General features: G+C 32.9%; 1 protein-coding gene and 1 long non-coding RNA gene across 14 annotated transcripts; both read left to right on the top strand.

The window, feature by feature from the left end:
* The first annotated feature begins 1,429 nt into the window (after nt 1-1,429).
* Nucleotides 1,430-11,428, top strand: LOC115980072 (TMV resistance protein N-like). 13 transcript variants are annotated; one of them, XM_031102289.1, is made up of 12 exons: nt 1,430-2,292; nt 2,812-3,919; nt 4,091-4,351; nt 4,914-5,576; nt 5,681-6,375; nt 6,460-6,622; nt 6,723-6,937; nt 7,032-7,140; nt 7,240-8,612; nt 8,746-8,805; nt 8,893-8,998; nt 11,338-11,428. In XM_031102289.1, exons 1-6 carry the CDS (start codon nt 1,823-1,825, stop codon nt 6,602-6,604), a joined length of 3,342 nt encoding a protein of 1,113 aa, XP_030958149.1. In that variant the 5' UTR covers nt 1,430-1,822; the 3' UTR covers nt 6,605-6,622; nt 6,723-6,937; nt 7,032-7,140; nt 7,240-8,612; nt 8,746-8,805; nt 8,893-8,998; nt 11,338-11,428. The 13 variants fall into 13 exon arrangements, with proteins under 13 accessions (XP_030958149.1, XP_030958160.1, XP_030958158.1 ...); XM_031102300.1 differs by lacking the exon at nt 8,746-8,805 and having other exon boundaries at nt 7,240-7,340; XM_031102298.1 differs by having other exon boundaries at nt 7,240-7,340; nt 8,519-8,998.
* Nucleotides 11,429-15,261: 3,833 nt separating this feature from the next.
* On the top strand, nt 15,262-18,446 carry LOC115980079. Its single transcript, XR_004089310.1, has 5 exons — nt 15,262-15,504; nt 16,042-16,148; nt 17,303-17,444; nt 17,565-17,709; nt 17,888-18,446. It is a non-coding gene; the product is annotated as an uncharacterized LOC115980079 (long non-coding RNA).
* The last annotated feature ends 1,509 nt before the right edge of the window (nt 18,447-19,955 follow it).

The raw sequence follows: 19,955 nt of genomic DNA, 5'->3' as shown, positions 1-19,955 counted from the left end.
AAAATTTCTTTCAAAAATTATCTTCAATTTTGTTGCGAAACCGAGTTTTTTCAATAATTATGGTTGAAAATACTATATTTATAATTGCAAATAGCAACTATAGGAGTGATAACAAGTACAACTACCCTTAAGTTGATAGACTATTGATATAATTAAACGTATTTGATAAATTTTTAAATCTCAAATACAAACTTCGTTAAGTTTTATGAAAGGGCCTTGTTTAGTAAATCCCTAAGTTGGCTTACTACCCATTTATTAATTTTATAATTAATATGTTTAGGCTGCTAATTAACCAATTTCTAATACAATATAAATAAAGGAAATAACAAGTGCTCTAAGGGCACCTATTAACTGGATCATTTATCAAAAATTTAATTTTTGGTAACTTTTATATTGAATGTGTGTCAAAAAAACTAAAAAATAACTTAAAAATAAAAAATAAAAAATACTAAGGTTAGATTATTTGTAAAATAGTTGAGACAAAAAAACAAATAAGTAGGGGGCCAAACGCACTCTTGGTACAATATTTTTAAATGATTAAGTTAAAAACCCTTAAATTAAAAAAGTTCAAAAAATTGTAGAAAGGGAAAGGGTGAACAAGTGAAGTTTTTGCGATAAAAATGAGATTTATTGCACCAAGATGTCAATTCTTACTCGTTAAATAAATGAATATTCCTTTGTCCCACTTTTTGTGTTTTACTAATCACAATTTGTCATTTTTTTGTTTGTTTACTTGAACTCTCCTTATAGCCAAAATTAAAATAGAAAAATCAAACAAAACCTAAAGCAATCCATTAAATCCTTTTTTTTTTTAATAAGTTCATCAAAGTTTCTCTATTTGTGATAAATAGACAATTTTCATCACAGAAAAACCCAAGAAAACAAAAAAGGCTTAGAGAGTGGAATGCTGTTAATGGTGTTTGTAGGCTGGCAGAGGAAGGGTGAGAAGGTTTGTTGCTGGTGAAAGTGGTGGTGAAAGGAAGAGTAGGTGTAGACATTGACTGGAGGGTTGAGACTTGAGACTCGACAAGGTCTGCGTGTGAGCGAGGTGGGTACCCACCACTACTATAGTTGTTATTGTTGTAGCATTGTGGAGGATTTGTCTTTGTGTTTATTCTAGTACCGCAAACTTTATTTTACACCATTATTTACGTGACTAAGTGACCATAGGCGGTGAAAAAAATAGTAAATTCATGCTAAGGTAATAAATAATTATTTATATTTTATCATATAAAATACTTGTGAAAAAAATGGTATAATAAGTGTTCTAGTCGTAGAATAAGAGAATAGAAGGAGATTCATGAGAAAAATGAGAGGAAAGAAGAAAGAGGAGGCTGTACAAAAAGAGTGTAAAGAAAAGAAATTGCATCTTCCATTCCTTTAATCCTTTCTTTCTTTAAAGTTTGAAAAGGAATCAGAATGCCTTCGCTACACTCCAAAATTAAGCGAAAAACGCGTACCCATTAAATTTCTTCATCTTTTCCTGGTGGGTGTGTGTGAAAGTTTGAAAGTGAATTTCACTTTGGACGGCCAATTTTCTATTACGCGTTTGGGCCACCAACTACGAAAGTGGTAGTACGCTACTACTGTAATTTCACATTTGACTCTTGCAGTCTTCTTCGCCTCACAGCAACTATTTAAATCATACATTCATTTCCTTCTCTCCGCCATTCCCATTCTCTCAAACCCACTGAGAAATCTCTTCTTCATAATTTTCATTCTCTTTGCTTTCTTAAACTCTTAAAACAATTTCAATTTTGTCACCTCTTTTTTTCTCCTCTTTCCTTTAGATCTTCTCAACCGTCTATATATCCAAATCACAATGGCTCTTCTAACTTTCACCCAACGGTCTAAATATGATGTGTTCTTGAGTTTCAGAGGAGAAGATACCCGCAATGGTTTTATTAGCAATTTGAATGGTTTTTTGAGTTTTAAAGGTATTAACACCTTCATCGATAATGAGCTCCAAAGAGGAGAGAAAATTTCCACTGAACTTTTCGAAGCTATTGAAAGTTCAAAATTTTCAATAATTGTATTCTCTAAAAACTATGCAACTTCCACTTGGTGTTTAGATGAACTTGTCAAAATTCTTGAGTGTGAAAAGAAAGGCCAAAAGGTGTTTCCGATTTTTTACGAGGTGGATCCATCAGAAGTACGTAGCCAAAAGGGAAAGTTTGGAGAAGCGTTGGCAAAACATGAAGAAAGTTTCAAGTATGACACGAACAAGGTGCAAAGATGGAGGGACGCTCTAAAGGAAGCCAGCAATTTATCTGGTTGGCCTTACACAAATGAGTATGTATTTAATCACTACTCTATTATCACCACAAAATTTTATTATTAAAAAATAACTCCCAAAAGCTATATTGTTTGTTTGTCTTTATTTTTATTTTTTTATGAAACTATTATATTTTGATCATATCTTTCATTACGGAGCTAGTTAAACTACAACGATTAATGATAGCAAGAGAAGACTATATGATTGATACTTATCAATTAATTAGAAGCTTCTCTCACAAAATCTTTAGAAAATCTTCTTTTCCAAAGAAGATTTTCCATGCATCTTTGTGCAAAAAGACTAATATTGATATCCTAGCTGAACAATAAAAAAAAAGTATTTGTATTGATAGTTTAGATCTATGAATTATGTGCCATTTAATTTAATTAACAAAATTTCAACTGTCCCATCAAAAATAAATAAATAAATAAAATTTCAGTTGTAGTTCAGAAGCTAAACAAAATTAACAATTTTGAATTCAATTTAGGATCATATTTCTATTTCTAACATTTTTTTTAATGCTTTGTGATTGGCAGCTGCCCTCAATTTACGTTTATTCAAGAAATTTGTGAAGCGATCTTAAGTGCTAAATTAAATTATTCGCAATCATTTGTTATTGAATACCCAGTTGGAATAGACTCTCGCATAGAGGAAATAAGGAGGTGCTTAGATATTGAGTCAAACGATGTTCGCATGTTAGTGATCCATGGTCTTCCTGGAATAGGTAAGACAACAATTGCAAAAGCTATTTTTAACTTAATTGCATGTCATTTTGAAGGAAGCAGCTTTCTAGAAAATGTTAGAGAAAACTCAAAAACAAATGATGGTGTACTCCAATTACAAAAGAAGCTTGGGGGTAGAAATTTGGAATTGCATGATGTATCTAAAGGAATCATAGAGATAATGGAAATACTTCGTCACAAAAGAATTCTTTTAATTCTTGATGATGTGGACAAATTAGTTCAAGTACAAAATTTGCTTGGAAAATGCGATTGGTTCGCTTCTAGAAGTAGAATCATTATCACAACAAGAGAGGAAAAGGTGCTATCTACTTTTCAAGAAGACTGTCATCTAACCTACAATAACTACAGGGTTAAGGAATTAGATGAACATGAATCTCATGAACTCTTTTGTCAACATGCATTCAAAAGAAACAAGCCTACAAAAGATTATTTGGAGCTCATAGACCACTTTATATATTATGCCAAAGGCCTTCCATTAGCTCTAGGAATAATAGGTGCTGATTTGTACAAGAGAGATATACAATATTGGAATAGTCTATTAGAAAAGTATAAAAAATTTCTCAATCCAGATATTCAACAAGTACTCAAAATAAGCTATGATGGATTGGACCAAACTCAACGGGATATTTTTCTTGATATTGCATGTCTTTTCAAAGGATTTGACAAGGAATTTGTTGTAGATTTATTACAAAGTAGCTATTCATATAACCCGTTCTGTGATATTGAAAAACTTATCGACAAAGGCCTCATAATTGTTGATAATGGCAAACTAGTGATGCACGATTTGATACAACAAATGGGTTTTGAAATTGATCGACAAGAAGCAAAAGTGTCAAAAAAACATAGAAGGCTATCGTGTTATACTTATGAGGATGCTCTCGAAGAACTAAATGGAGATACGGTATAAGTCCTTTTGATTTATATTTTCCCTTTTCTCACAATGCAAAATGTAATTAATTTTTTCCCGTTATGTTTGATTTATCATTTTAATGTTGAACATGATTTTGTTTTAAAGTTAATAATCATATATTCTGTCGTATAACGTGATTCATGTGATTCTTTGTCTAATTAGGAATTTGATAAAATTCAAGGCATAACATTGTCCTTGCCACAACCAAGAAAGATGCAATTGAATCTTGAAAAGATGAGAAGTCTCAAATATTTGATTATTCGTAATGTAATTTATGAAGACCTTAAATCTTTTCCCAATGGGTTAAGGTTTCTTGATTGGAATGAATTTCCTTTATCGTCCTTGCCATCCACCTTTGAACCTACAAAACTCGTTGTACTTAACATGCGATGGAGCCACATTAAATTGGACGAGCATTTTGAGGTATGATCATAGCATTTATAAATTCTTATTAGATTTTTTTTTTGTTAACAGAGTACTTTTAGAGAATATGTTAAGGAGCATTTTTTTTTTTTTTGTTGCTAAAACCAAACCATGCATTTATTACTATATAAAATAAAATTTCTATAAATTTTTTTAATAAATAAAATCAAATTGTGCACAAATATTTTAAAATGTACACATAACCATAAAGAATTTATGGTGCAAATCAATAAACTATTGACAAATGTTTTTTTTATTTAAAAAAAAAAGAATAGCGTTATAGATATTACAAGTTTTACTATATTGAACATTCAAATTGATGTGTCACAAATTATAAAGAGATAATTTAAATATTTATTTATGAGGTGGTTGAAGCCTATCAATCACATTTATTGCCACATTAATTTATAAGTTTTATGTTTATAAAATTATAGTACCTTTAGCATTTTTATTTTAAAAATATGTATTATAATTTATAATTGAACGGTTATTATTTCTTAATATATGCTCTTAGCTTTTCTTTTTACTAATAAATTTCAAAAAAAAATTTCTTCTTCTGCAGAGGTGTCGATTCAAAGCATTGAAATATATGGATTTCACGGATTGTAAAAATATTACAAATGTACCCGACTTATCAGTAATTGCCCCAAACATAAAGAAGTTGAGGTTTATAAGATGCAAAAATTTATTTAAGGTTCATAGGTCCGTTGGAATTCTTGAAAAGCTTGAAAACTGGGATATCGTTGAATGCCGAAATCTTAGAATTTTACCACCAAAGCTCCAGTTGAAATCTCTTAAAAGCTTTGTTCTCTTTGGCTGTGAAAGTCTTGAGCAAGGAACGGAAAGGTTAGCGTTTCTTTCATCAATAGGATATCTCACTGGCCTTCGTGAGTTAGGAATAAGTTTAAAAAACGTAAAAGATGTTCCGAGTAACATCTCTGATTTACAAAATCTTAGGAGGCTCACTATGAATGATTGTGAAGAATTTCCAAAAGCCATGGATACCCTTGGTTGCTTCCCCAATGTAGAACGTCTAGATTTCTTTTACAGCAACGTTACTACCCTCCCTAAAATTGCTATCATATTTCCCCAATTAAAGATTCTATGGCTCTATTGTTGCTGGAACCTACGGAAAATTCCAATACTTCCACCTTGTATACACTTTGTATCTGCAATAGGGTGTAATTCGTTGAATCCAAAATCAAGAGGAAGATTATTGAATCAGGTCTCTCTTTCTTTCTCTCAAAGTTATAGAATATTTTTTGTTAATTGAAGATTATTACTAAATTTGCTAAACTGAAGTTTCTTAATTTTGCTAATGGCAAGCAGTTTGGAGAATTTATAGGGCTTCGACAAAATATCGTATGTGCAAGGGGAATACGGCATCAGGATTCTGATTCGACACGGAAACTTAATGATTTTTATACACTTATACTTCCAGGAAGTAAGATTCCAAAGTGGTTCAACCATCTAAGTGTTGAAAGTTCCATATCATTCTCGGTCCGCCGGGAACTTCCACCATTCGCTTTCTGCGTTGCACTAAAAGTGGAACGGAAGGATGATGTGCCACATGAATTGCTTACGTTTAACTGTTTTGCCTACATGTACATCAATGGTTTTAAAAGATATCTTGCGGGTTATGATTCTCGTTCAGATCCATTATCTTTTATGTGGGTCGACTATATCAGAGATTGGCCTTTGGTGGAAGACAAAATTCTAGGGGATTGGAATGACATTGAGATTCGATTTGAATGTTCAAATTATGATCCTAAAATAGCAAAAATTACAATAGAAAGGTGCGGAGTCAATGTCTCATGCATTTGTCCGTCTTGCAACTTCGCAGCAAATGAGGATGCTGACTTCAACCCATGTCCACCATTGAAGAAAATGAGAAACCATCGACCAACCTATGCCAGACGTCCCCAAAAACACTACCTGTCCCACTTCGGATGGCTTCGAATTCGATTCCGACTCTGGAAACGGAGCTCTCGCCCAACCCTTCCAAGTGCAACGCTTATGTCCAGGTACTTTCTTCTTTTTTATTATTCACTCTCTGTTTGGAAAACCAAAGAAAAGGAAACAAACAAGTTTTTTTTTGGAAACTCAAGGGCTCTGAGGGAAATGGAAGAGATAGATCCCAGGGCTTTCAACAATGGAGCAGAAGATTCAGGGCTTCCAATCGCCCACACTTATGTCAATGATGGTTCCGACTCCAAGTTATATCCCCCATCAAAGAAGGCAAGAAAATCTTGATCGAACTTAGATGCCAAGGTATGCCTCCTTCTTTAGTTGCATTTTTGGATTCACATCTTAATTAAAGGCTCAATTATAGAATTTTTGCTCAAGTATTTATTGCAAACACTTGAATCAGTAATGATGACAGAGCCACGACTTTAGCATTGTTGGGTTGATTTCTGTAGCTGTTGACGAAAGCAATTCCTCATACATATGAGTTTTGTGCCCAAAAATGATCATTCTGTTCCCTAGGATCCTCTGTTTTGGTATTTTGATGACTTCATACTTGATGGAACTGGGTTGAAGTCAGCATCCTCTGTTCTTGATTGAACTTCAAACAAATATGCCAAGGTACCATCATTACTCTGAATTCGGTTTTTTTTTTTTTTTAATCCCAAGTGAGTTACAAGCAGAGTTACCAAATATGAATTCACACTATATGCAGTTGTGGAGATGAAAATTCTTTAGGAGGTATGAGAGGAAGCACATCAAGTATTTGATAAAATGTTACTTTGGGTTGAATGAACGAACTCACTCTCTTACTTTACAAAAGAGTAGGTTCGATATACATATAATGGTAAATTACTGTAAAGATTACACTGTTGTATTTCTATTGTTAGCTGATTGTTGAGGATTTATCTTTTGGATTTCAGCAAACATCACCAACTTCATTGTAAGTCCAGCTTGCAACCTCAGCTGGGAATGGAAGAGCGAAGGATATTTTGGCTTTGGCTTCTTCGTTTTTTGAAATGGGGTTAGATAACTTGGGCGCTGGGGTCTTCAAACACTCCAGTCTAATGTTTCCTGTAAATGAGAACACTTGTTGCCTTATATCAAGAACATTAGCTGCTTTCTCTTAGGAAGTACATTCCTTTATTGCTTCTTTACCAAGCCAAAATTTTGCTAGCTTCATCTCATTTACTGTTCAAGTGCCTGTTTTGTCAGTGCAATTTTTTTTTTTTTTTTTTTTTTTTTTTTTGTGGCTGAGTTCATTGTGTAACAAGCAGAAGGTTTTTGAACCAAGGAGTGATCAGGCATCAAGCATTTCATAGAATATGCCAAATGTTAGAGTAATTGATAGAGGCAGACCTTCTGGAGTTGCCACCAGCATAACTGTGATTACTGCAGTGAAAGGCATGATCAACCATTATGCACTTCATCTCTTATACTTTGAGTTTTAAATATTTGTGTGAGTAATAAGATTTAGGGTATCAGAGCAAAAATTGTTCTCTCTTGCCATCTCTTTAAAGTTGCATATTATGGTTTTGTTATTTTAATTTTCTGTTCATATTTTTAAAACAAAACATTTGTGTTTTCAAACAACATCCATGGAGAGCGGTTACCTTAAGCATAATATTTTTGCTTTAAATCATGCATCAGTAATACCTGGCTGCTTGTCTTTGCTATCACTCCCACAAGACAAGCAGCCTGGTTTCTTTTGCTTGTCTTGTGCTATTACTTCCTGTTGGTAGTAGAGGAAAGGGGATTGGTTAAATTCATAATTCTCATGATGATGTTTCAATATTCCGTTCTTTTTTCATTGTAAATGCATACATATGTGAAATTTAGTATTCATAAATTTTATTGCATTAGTTGTTGATTTCTTTGATTCTTTTTTCCCTTTCTGTTACAACATCAGCAACTAGTATTCTTTGGCATTGATTTTTGTGGAGATCCCTTAAGAAGATTGACTTTTAGTGTCTCTGGAAAGTTTCCTAAGTCCTACATGCAGCTCATGTAGTTATGAGTCAATCTTTTGTCATTTACTTTCTGATCTAACAGTGTTTGTCATTTTCAATACTCTTTCCCTATACGAGGATTGTGTTATCATCTTCATATGTTGTAATCAGTACAAGGGAAATACAATGAATTTTAAATGCTTTTATTTTCTTGTAATGAAATCCATCAATGTAGAATATATTTAATTTGTAGGGAATTTTTATATTGAAATCGTAGAAATGGACCTTTTCTGCTTTTGCCAAAAGGCTGTTGGTGGGTGCTTGAACATTTGGAAGAATCACTATAGGTATATCTTGACCACATCATCTAATAAATACGATCGTGTAGAAAATGTTTATGTATTGTGAAATACATTAAATAGCCAATAGAAGGTCTATATTTCAAGAAGCTAAGATGTGAGTTTCAATAATTTGATTCAGTGCTTCAAAGAACCGAAAATTGGAGAAGTTAAAAGAAAATATTAACAAGGTCAAAGACTGGTGAGAAAAACTGTTAATATATCCTGATGTTTTTATTTGTTTGAAGAACCTTTATGCTTAAGAACATGCGATTGATCTTGTTTGCAGAAAAGATGAATGCAATGATTGAAAAGGCAAAGACCAAGCTGCTATTTCAATAAAAGTACCTGATTGCCCTCACTCCATCCTCTCAGTATTGTCTTAGGCCATTGAGGTATGTTCATAAGCATTACTTTGTATGTTACCCTGCTTGGGATATTTTTGAATTAAGCTATTGAAAACTCTATCGATGTATGATTAACCTTCTCGCAAAACGAACTTCAACTTACTCTGAGCTGTAATTTGATAAAATAGTCACCTAAAACAAGCCTTGTTAGAGGTGATTTGTCCACAAGTTAGCTTGTAAAACTATATGTGGCCTGGTCATGAGATTTTCACTGCCTGGGCCAAGGCACCCAAAATAAAGGCATTAACTTATAAATTAGTACGCTTGGCTCACGGCTTCTCATAGTCACCTAGTCACCAAATCAATTAACTTCCTTTTCTCCACATTGGAATATGTTTAAAAAGTTGATGATTCATTCTTAAATTACTTTCTCCTTAGCTAGCCGCCTTATTTAGGCCAAATTGATTGCTTCTCTATAATGAACACACTTTTTGTTTCTTTGTAATATTAAGGGGAAACTAACATATTTAGTTGAAGGAAAATCAATGTATATTTCAAATAGGCAAAAATTCTTGTTGAACATCAGTGTGTACAGATACATAGGTGTGCAACAACTGAAATCGTGAGATGAAGACACAATTTCCAACTTGAAATCGAGTCTTTAACTCACGATTTCAGTTTTTTGCACACCTTTGTGTAAATACACATTGATGTGCAACAATCACTGCTCTTTCAAATAAGGTATGGCTAAACATAAAATTTTATGCAAGTAAAAAAAAAAAAAAAAAAAAGAGCAATAATTTTCCTAGTGTACCATTGATGTTACCTTAATCCCATCAAAACCTCTAGCTTTCAAATGGGATTAACTGGTTTTGATATCTGAAAAAGTAGAAGAATTGGGGTGTACATACATACATACATACACACACACACATATATAAGAAATATTAAAAACTCAATCCTATAGGAGGCAACAGCCACCCAGGTATCCCTTTGCTTTACATTTGATCATGGTCTGCGTAATTGGTACCGCCCTTGCCACATCAGTTGAGATGTTCAGCAGTGGACATGTGGAATTGTAATATCTTTTTAAGAGTGCTGTTAATTACACACTAGTGTGTATGGTGTGTGCACCCCATGTCAACTCAAATTGTGACCATTTCAAATTTATAACTGAAATCATGTTTTGAACAGACAATTTCCAAGTGCAGTGTGTAGTGTGTGCACTTCACAGTGTGCAACAACAATTTTTTTTTTTTAATTATCCTACCCAGGAAAAAATAAACCTTTGACTTTCTTTTGTGGTATTGTTGTTCTCTTACTAGAGTTACCATTATACTTAGATGTATGTCATAAGCATTGTTGCAAAACCTGGGGAACTGATATTCTGATAATTTCTTTTGCGTTTTTCTTCTTCTTATTGAAGCAAATTAAATTAAACAAACAATTTCCTATGCTTTTTTTTTTTTAAATTTCTTCTTCTTCTAACTTATGGTAATTGTTGGCCTTACAATTTGGTTTCAATATGGAAGTAGTCATGAGGCCACTATGCTCTGAGTTTTATTTGCATGTGCTTCAATGTAATTTTATAAAGTATGATTTAGGCCTTCTGTGTTGCTGATTTGTTAAATATGACAAAAATATAACTAACATCGAACGTGGACTGGTATTATAGTTAGTCAAGTTCGGAGCAAGTTTTCTAATCCGCTAAAGTTTTATGGTCCGTTTGGATTGAGGGGGAGTAGAGGAAAGTAGAGTAGAGTTGGCCAGAAATTAGCCTAATATCTGGTAAGCTCTACTCTACTCTCTCTTACTTCTCTTCCCTCCTCCCTCAATCCAAATAGACCATTAGTTTTTCTAATACGATTGTCAAACTAATGATTTTTTTTACTTCTTTGTCCATTTTAATGTATCAATTTCACTCTCAATCTCGTTGGTCATTTATTCCTCCAACTGTATTGCTAAGAAAATTCAAGAACGAATCACTTTTTCTTTGAAATTTTGTAGGAATTTTTGGCACTTAGTAAAACTAATAATTACTTCGCTGTAGCTATTGATTTGTCATAGGACCGGTCTTAGTTAATGAATTGGCCGTGGGGGGAGAGCTCTTCATTTTACCCTGATGTCATGTTAAAGGCTGGCTAGAATGTAGTCTCTTGAATATCTATCCCTTAGTCTAAACAGCTTCCTTTTAGTGGATATGAACAACCTAGTAACTCTTCATCTTCACTAAAACTCCACTTCTCTTTTTCCCAAAGTCTTCAACATGGATTATAGAATTAATTGATATTCATACTCAAATCAAAAACAGCCTAAGAAAGTGTTGCTTTCTTAGTAGGGCTCCAGAAATCTTCACAAGCGATTCAGAATCTTTTTTTTGAATGCAGTAGTGGCAATGAAAATCCTTTGGATGGCAAAAGAGGAAGCTTTGTTTTCAAACACTAAAGCCAGCATAAATCAGTTAGCTCATTGTCTAAACAAACAGAATGACTTTTACTTGAGATCACTTGAGATTCAATGGGAAACCGACGAGCAAAACAAGGGAAGTGTTTGGACGAGGTCACCTAATCAATGGATAAACCTTAGTTTTGACTCTGTGGCAAGATGTTGTGTAATAATGTAGGCCATAGCCTTGCAAAATGGACCAAAACAAAAGGACGAGGAGATACTAACCCTTTGTAAACAAGATGCTGACTTCAATCCATGTCTGCTATGCTGTGGAAGATTCCTGATTCAACTACAAAGAAACATGTCAAGGTACAATTATTACATTTAAGATCCTTCTCCCTCTTAATTAATTGGTTCATTCATGTGATTGGGTACAAATCCAATTAATGTAAACAAAATCTCAATGAATGGATGAAATTAGTCACTTTAGATTAGTTGATTTTGTTTTGATGTACATTCTTTTTTCATTGGTTGAGTGTTTCACCTTAATGAGTTAGGGAAACCAAATATTATGGGATTTGAAAACTCCTTCACTGAGCTCCTTCAATTAATATTGTTCTGTATAGTTTTCCTATGCCAATTGGTTCTATTATGACTTATATTTTCCTTTTATTCTGCTTTGAATAATCTGAAAATTGGGGAAAGCTACTCCTTGGTTAAATAGGAGTGGAATTTCAACGTGAGTGCAGGTGTAATATTTCTGTTAAAGCCGTATGAATAGAAGAAAAATTTGAAGATATTAGGCTTAAAATTGAATTTCAAAGAAAGAACTTTGGCTGTCTTTATAGTTTGACTAATATGCATTTGTGGTGCAGTTTATTTAGTGTAGCTTAGTATTGTAGGATAATGAATTATAAATAAATAAAGATCTTGATTTTGGGTGCTAAATATTCTATAATTATTACTTCTTATGATGTATGCCATAGGCAACTTACACATGATGAGAAGCATGTCTTATTTTGCAATTGATTCAGTAATTTATCTTTACTTCTTTGAAATGGTGTTTATTTTGTTCATCATATGGGTAAATTTTAGATTCCCTTTTAGTATATACTTTTAATTTAATGTACTTTTTTTTTTAATGCATTACAAGGTTTTTGGTTTTTGTTTTTATTTTTGTTTTTTTTTTTGGGGGGGGGGGGGAAATGGGGCATTGGCCTAAATTTTTTCATTTGTGATTGTTTGCATTGAATACCTTTTTCAGGTTGTACGTTCAGTTTATTGAATGTGTTCCTAGTTATTGCCCTCCAGTCTTACCAATAACTAATTTTCTTGGGATGATATCATGAGAACTACTAGGACTCGGCCTTCTCAAGTAAGCTAGATTAGAAGATTATTTTCTCCAACAACTTAAGTAGATGCCAATTTTGCTGACAAGTTATTAACATGGGTTAGCTCAACATATTTATGTTGTTCTATTAGTTGACTTCTTGTTTAACCTCTTTTTCCCTGCTTGTGTGCCATTTGTATATATGTCATTGCAGATTCTCATTTAGTTTAATGACCTATTCATTCAGGGGTAGCTAATCTGATATGTCATGTTAGCTGCTGGCAGCTTGAGCATGAATGGCAACAGGATATTGCAGCCATTACAAAGTTGGCTATTAGGGAGTGTCTACAGTATGCAAGTAATTGATGCCATCTACTTATCTGATAAATAATTTATGCATCTGCTTTTTGGGTACATGATGATGTACCTTGTTGTTAGCACTTCACTGTTTTATGTGAAATTATAATGAACTTTCGACTTCTCAAAGTGTGGATAGAAGTAGGATCCAGCAAATTTAATAGCTGACATATAAACTTGAGATTTCTTAATTTTGGTTGAATAAATTAGAAAAAACTTATGAAAAGGCATCAAGTCTTCTAGGCTAAGATTTGTAGCCACTAACATGAACCTTGAGTATGAACACGGACATAATGTCTAACGAGTGTCATGGGGCACTCATATAAAAAGATCTTTTACTATCATGAGCAAGGAATTTTCTTTTGGATGTCTAACGGTGTAAATAAGAAAAATGTTAGTGTTATAAGCCTATTCATATCCGTACCAAAACATTACATCAATAATCTAGGAAGTCTAGGGTATGACAAATATAGAGGCAAATGTATTTGCAATAATAGCTTCCAAACCAGGGGAAATATTGAGAAAGCACACAACAGCGGATAATCAAACTTGCAGTTCTTTTTTCATGTTAATCGGAGAATTCTTTGGATATGGAGACCATTTTGCTCCTTTATAAATGCAAAGCCTTTCATTTTAGCATATAATAGTCTCTCCAAAAATTTTTTTTCTTTTAAAGAGCTTTCATCTAGTGCTTCATGACTCATTAGGCTGCATTAACCAAAACATAATTATGAAGATATTTCATTAAGCTTGTTCAGTGTCTCTTTGCCCAATGCATTGTGTGAAGGCATATTTTCTTACATGTAACCATATCAAAATTGTTTTTGCTTACGTGCAGTTTGGTAAGCCTTTTTACATCATTAATTGGTACTGTATGTGTTGTTTTAAGTCTTTTTTATGTGACAAATAATTATTTTATTGATTTCATTTTTTACAATTTGAATAGGTTTGCATCTCAAAGTTCACTTATTTTTTCTGCATTGTCTCAAATGCTGGTTCTTGTATGTTTTACATTTTTCCTCTGTTGTTGTGGTATTCGCTCCAAAAAAATTTCATTTCAAGACCATTTATAGTGCTTCATGACTCATTAGAGATTAGACTCCTTCAATAAAAAAAAAACTGAAGAAATTATAGGCTTGTTCAATGTCTTCCCCTAATGCATTGTGTGAAATATTTATTTATTTATTTGTAACCATATAATAAAGTTTTTGCTTATGTGAAATTTGGTAAATTTTTTTACATCATTAATCAGTACTCTGTGTTGTTTTAATTCTTTTTCATGTGACAAATATTATTTTATTGATTGTTCATTTTGAACAATTTGAATACATTTTCATCTCAGAGTTCCCATATCTTTTTTGCATTATCTCAAATATTGGTTCTGGTGTGTTCTACCTTTTCTTTTATCAATTGATTTATTTCACAGCACCTTTTCAAATGCTTTATGACAAATTTGATTTGAACCCTTATATTATTGTAGTAGTATTGTCCCTCCAAAATCTGATTTAGGAGGTCTAGGCCTGTGCTTATGGCCTAAGTGGAATCTTCATTGGCCGGGGTATCAGAATTAAAATCTTCTAGTGTTGAGATATCCTCGTTTACCATGTCAAGATATAATTCCAGATCATTGGCAGTAAAGGTATCAATAACTTGTGTAACATCATGCCAAATTTAAGATGACTTTTTTTTTTTTATTTATTTATTTTTATATACAAGAACAGACCTTGGATTAACTAAAAGGACATCTCCAGCTTTATTAAATCATTAACTAGCAAACAATTATGGAGGTGAAATGTTCAAATTAACCAAATAGTTTGTTTCCCCGGTAAATTTACCCACATGTAGCAACAATTTCAAAAGATAAAGTATACTTGGTGGAGATATTTAATTGAGGATAGTATAAGGACTGTTGCAACTGGAAATCTCCAACTCTTTACTACTAAAAGTTCGATCCACATGAAATTTGATACAATTTATATGCTTTGCAATGAATCATTGTCTAAAAGCATAACTCTATGCATTGCAATTATATTATTTATCCTTTTGCCAAAGAATATTTGTTATGCTATCAATTCGAGATTGTTATATTTATTTTAAGTTGTGGATTGAACTGTTACTAATAATATTGATATTATCCACTATGTAGAGTTGCATCCTTGAGGCACAGGCAATATGTGCTGATCACATGACAAAATAAGGGTAGCAATGGCATTGTAACCTACCCCATCTGTAAGTGTACATGAGTAATTGTGTAACATGTTAATTGTTTGAGTCAAAGTTCCAGATGCTTGAAATCTAGATAAATAGAATTTTCCAGTGAGATATACTTGGCATGTCGTTGGAGGATTATTGATTTCATTAAAGGGTTAATGCAGATGTTCTTATCAATGTGTCTCAATCCACACTATATCCTACTTGTTGCTAACTGAAAGGACAAAGCATTTGACTTTTGGATTTTATATGGTTGATGGTACATCAGGTTGGGACATAGCATATTTTTCTACACTAGACGCACCTACACCCATTGAACATGCTCTAATTAATGCCATATATGCTCTATAGTAGTCATATAGATAAAGTACATGCAATAAGTAATTTATGGTTAAGTCATTATTTTTACATCCTTCCCATGTTTATGAGGTTCAACACACTCAATGATACCATATGTTGATAAACTATATTTTCGTTCTCCTTTTCATTTGTTTATTGGGTTTTACAATTGAAATCCTTATTAAGAGCGGTCAACTTTCCATATTTCAAATATAGAACTAGATGATCAAATTTCTATTTGAACTTACCTCCATAAACCTAGGCAGCAAGAAAAGTTTGAGTGTTATAGTTAGTTTATTGTATTCTCTGTTTTGTCAATTAGCAGCTACACGAAAAAGAGGTAAATAGTTGATACAAATGAGACTGCATATTTTCTAATTGACTTTTGTAAAATCTAGAATGTGGCAATATTAACGTTGACGGTGTAGGTGTGCATATATACTAATACAAGTTTGGGCATGTACAGGAAGTCCTTGATATTGGTTTGCACGAAACATTTGCAACATGAAGATGCCAAGAATTGGAAGCTTATATCTATGGATACACTTCCAATACAAAATAAATACATTTAAGGTGCATAATCTGCTTAATTCACTTACTTTTACTGAAATATTTGCGTGACCAATCCCAAAGTGTTTATATATTATTTATTTGGGCCAAGGTGATTGTGGTATCTCTATGATAATATATATTTTGTTTCTCTTATTATGTGCAACATTGTTGTGCCCTTCCAAATAGAAATTAATCTAAATCTCCCATGTTGTGTAAACTTCATTAGGGTTTAATTAGATCTTAATCTAATCTTAATATACCATAGGTCCTCGTAGCTTTTCCATGTTTTGATCTCTTTATGTTATTAGAACTTGGCACTATAGTTGATATTCACACTTCCCCTCTTTGTTCAAAATTATTTGTGAACTAAATGCCTTTTTTTTATTAAAAAAAATTGTATTTGGTTCTTTGATTATTGGAATTTAGTTTTAAAAACATGGAGTTCTCTATAAAATTTGAGATTTCTCTTTTTTTGAATGCTTTTATGATATATGTGTTTTATTCTTTAGGTGAAGAACTATTTTCCAAATCTGAATTAATGGTTTTCTTATTATTATATAATGATGTAAAATTTGACATGTTTATCTATCAAGTTTCAGTTTGGGATATGGGTTTTTATCCTATTTGATTAGTTTAAGGAACATTAGGAAAGATTTGAGAAAGACCCAATTTGAATATGTGACTACAAAATTTTCAGTGATATGCAAAAATTATGGAGTTTAAAATGAGACAAAAATTGTAAAATTTGAAAAATGAGATATAGATTGGAGACAGTTCTCTTTTCTAGTGCTCAGTTCTGTCCCAAAATGAGTTGGGTAGAACAGGTTATTTGAATAAGTCATTTTACTGCCAACATAGGTGGTCATTTCTTAGGTTATCAGAAGCTTGGATGCATTGAGAAACTTACTCAATTTTAAGATATAAGAAAGCATTTTTAGGGTATGAACATAGGTTGTTTGATCTCTCTCTCTCTCTTTCTCTTATCATGAGTCAATAACATTTTTTAGATGACTTTTTCTTTTTCTTAGCCATTTAATATTATGTTGGCCTATTGGTTTACTTCTTTGACCAACATGATATACCATCTCCTGACCTTTCCACTTTAACATCTAGTCTGGGTTTGAATTTTGTATTTTGATTAAATGATATAATAATATGGCGTCTGATATGGCCAGAGTGGCAGGATGTTTTGCATAGAGTTCATTAGCCATGGAGACCATGATTCAATAGTCAAATATGAGCAGTTGGGTTAAGTGGGTTAATTCTGATCCACCTACAGCCATATTGCACCTGGAGGTGCCGTGTTGGGAACTTAAGGTAACCCTTCTTTCTAAGCTTTCCTTCAAGTGGAAAGTTGGTGGTCTTCTCAACAAGATAGTAAGAGCTTCTTTAATGAATGATCATGTGATGTTGCTTAGCTTGGTTACACTGTTACAGGAAGAAGAATAAAATTTGAAGTTGACTTGGAATAAATGCCCATATCATGATCATCATGTGGTTCTTTTGTGATTTGCTTGTTGTGAGCAGTCCTCTAATCAAGGGCAGGGTTAGGTGCAATGCAGCAGTTTGTTCTCATGATCATGTAATACTTTTATTTTTAATTTTTAAACAATAATTGCCCCAAAAAAATCTAGGATTTATCTTTGCTTATTTTTAATTATGTAATTGTTGAAGAAAAATGAATGGTGGGGACATAGTTGGATTTATATCAGATGATCAGCTTCCTTTGAAATTATTTATGGTTTAAATCTACTTGGCAGGTTTTGGCAGATTACTTTTGCTATGTCAAGATTGGTAGGTTCCTGTCATGGTTGAAGGATGTTGCAAATGAAAATCTAAGTGGCATGGTGCTTGTTTTATTTGTGAATCTAGAGATTGGTACAAGGTTCTTGCTGGTTGTTGGCACTGGCTTACTACCAGTTCTATTAGTCCTTCCATTAAGGAGGCCATTTAATATCTGGTGCAAAGAGGGTGCTGGTAATTTTGGTCTTGACAAGTAGCAGAGCTGTATCAAAAATAATTCTCAGGAAGGGTTGGACTCAAAGAACGTTCATTAGAAGCATCAGCAGCAGCAGGAAAAGTTTTTGCATCAAACAGGAGGATAGGAAGTTTTCTCTTGAGCAGCAGTGACACAAAGATGAAAGCTTGATTGCTTGTAGTTTTTATTTCCCCTGGTTTTGGTTGCAATTTTTAAAGATTATTTTACTTCTTTGATATGTTGACAGTAGATTTACTTCTTTGGTGTTTGGTTGGCTCTAAAGATATTTATAGTCTTTGTTGTATTGCATGTTTCTTTTAATAATAATTACTCCAAAGAAATCCAAGTTTTATCTTCTTATATTTGTGTTGCAGTTCTGATAATATGTCATGAATTGATGAGAAATGAATTCGAAGTAATGGCTCAACCCATGTTTACATAATTCTATTCGATTGTTGAGAATTCCCAAGTGTTTTGTAATGATAAGAGAGACTATGCAATGAGCTGAGTTGGGAGTTGGGATTTACAAGGAAACCAAAGAGCAAAACAAGGTAAGTGTTTGCACCAGGCCACCTGCTCCTTGGGCTAAGCTTAATTTTGCCTTAGTGGCAATATGTTGTGCAATAAAAAGCCCACAACCGGCCAAAATGGGCCCAAAAATAGCCTCACAAAATGGGCTATGTTCTTTCCTTTCCTTCCCGAAAAAGAAGAGAGAGAAAGTAAATACAATCGGTGAACTAAAGAAGTAATACTATCCCAGGCCCAGCAAGCCTTTTGTATCTTATGGAAGATTCAGTTGAGTGTTATAATATTTATGATACACCTTATGGTGCTCTCTAACTCATGAACATGTTTCTTTAGCATTGTGATCTTCTCCTCTATTTCCTTTCTCTTTTTTTGGTCTTTATACAATACCTCGTAGTTTATGGATGTCCTTGCTATGCTTCCGCATAAGTGAAATCTCCATTGGCAGGGAGTTCAGAATTAAGATCAACTAGTGTTGTGATATCACCGTTTAGCACATCAAGACATAATTCCAGATTGTTGGATGCAAGGGTATCAATAACTTGTATAACATCATAGCAAACCAATTGTCGACTCTAACATTGACATATTTTGTATAAACAAGTACAAACCTTGTATTATTGTAATAACTTCAGGGGCATCTTAAGCCTTATTGAATCATTAACTGGTAAACAATGATGAGGTGAATTGTTCAATAACAAAATAAATGTTCCCACATATGCAACAATTTCAATAGATTAAGTATACATAATTGAGATATGTAATTGAGGTTAGTATTAGGACCATTGAGACTGAAAATCCCTAACTTATGATAACATTGAATCAACCACTGCACATGCACACCTCATCTCCACTAAATGCTTTCTGCACTATGTATTTGACTTGTATTGCTTTCAAATCTTAGTTGGTGAGATTGGATATATAGTACTGTTGGCATCTCTTCTGTGGTCTCTATTGAAACTGTTAGAGCATAATTTGTTACTGTCATGAAATATCAGAATTCATAAGTATCCATATTTTCTGTTTTTAGTCCCTAGGTAAAGCTGTAAATTAGTTAAAGCATATCACATCCTTCTTGTATCTGCCTCTACCCATAGTTTTGTATCCCCAGAAAGATAAATTAAGAAAATAAATATGGACACCATCTGAAGCTTTCTACTCGTCCATAATGATTCATATTTGATCTTTCCTTTACTCATTTAGTTTTTGACAATTTCAATCTATTATTTTGAGATGACCTATAAAGTGGATGACTAATGGAAATTGTGAAACACCAATAGTTACGAGAGAAAAACATACTAAAGTGATGTATCTAACTTTAATAA

This window comes from Quercus lobata, chromosome 3 (genome assembly GCF_001633185.2).
Source record: "Quercus lobata isolate SW786 chromosome 3, ValleyOak3.0 Primary Assembly, whole genome shotgun sequence".
NCBI classification, from domain to species: domain Eukaryota; kingdom Viridiplantae; phylum Streptophyta; class Magnoliopsida; order Fagales; family Fagaceae; genus Quercus; species Quercus lobata.
This window is presented reverse-complemented; position numbering and strand designations above follow the sequence as displayed.

Bases quoted from the DNA above. Each gene is read 5' to 3' on its own strand.
- LOC115980072 (XM_031102300.1), top strand. From the start codon at position 1,823: ATGGCTCTTCTAACTTTCACCCAACGGTCTAAATATGATGTGTTCTTG. The intron at 4,352-4,913 runs GTATGATCATAG...CTTCTTCTGCAG, and splicing joins AATTGGACGAGCATTTTGAG to AGGTGTCGATTCAAAGCATT. The intron at 5,577-5,680 runs GTCTCTCTTTCT...AATGGCAAGCAG, and splicing joins GAGGAAGATTATTGAATCAG to TTTGGAGAATTTATAGGGCT.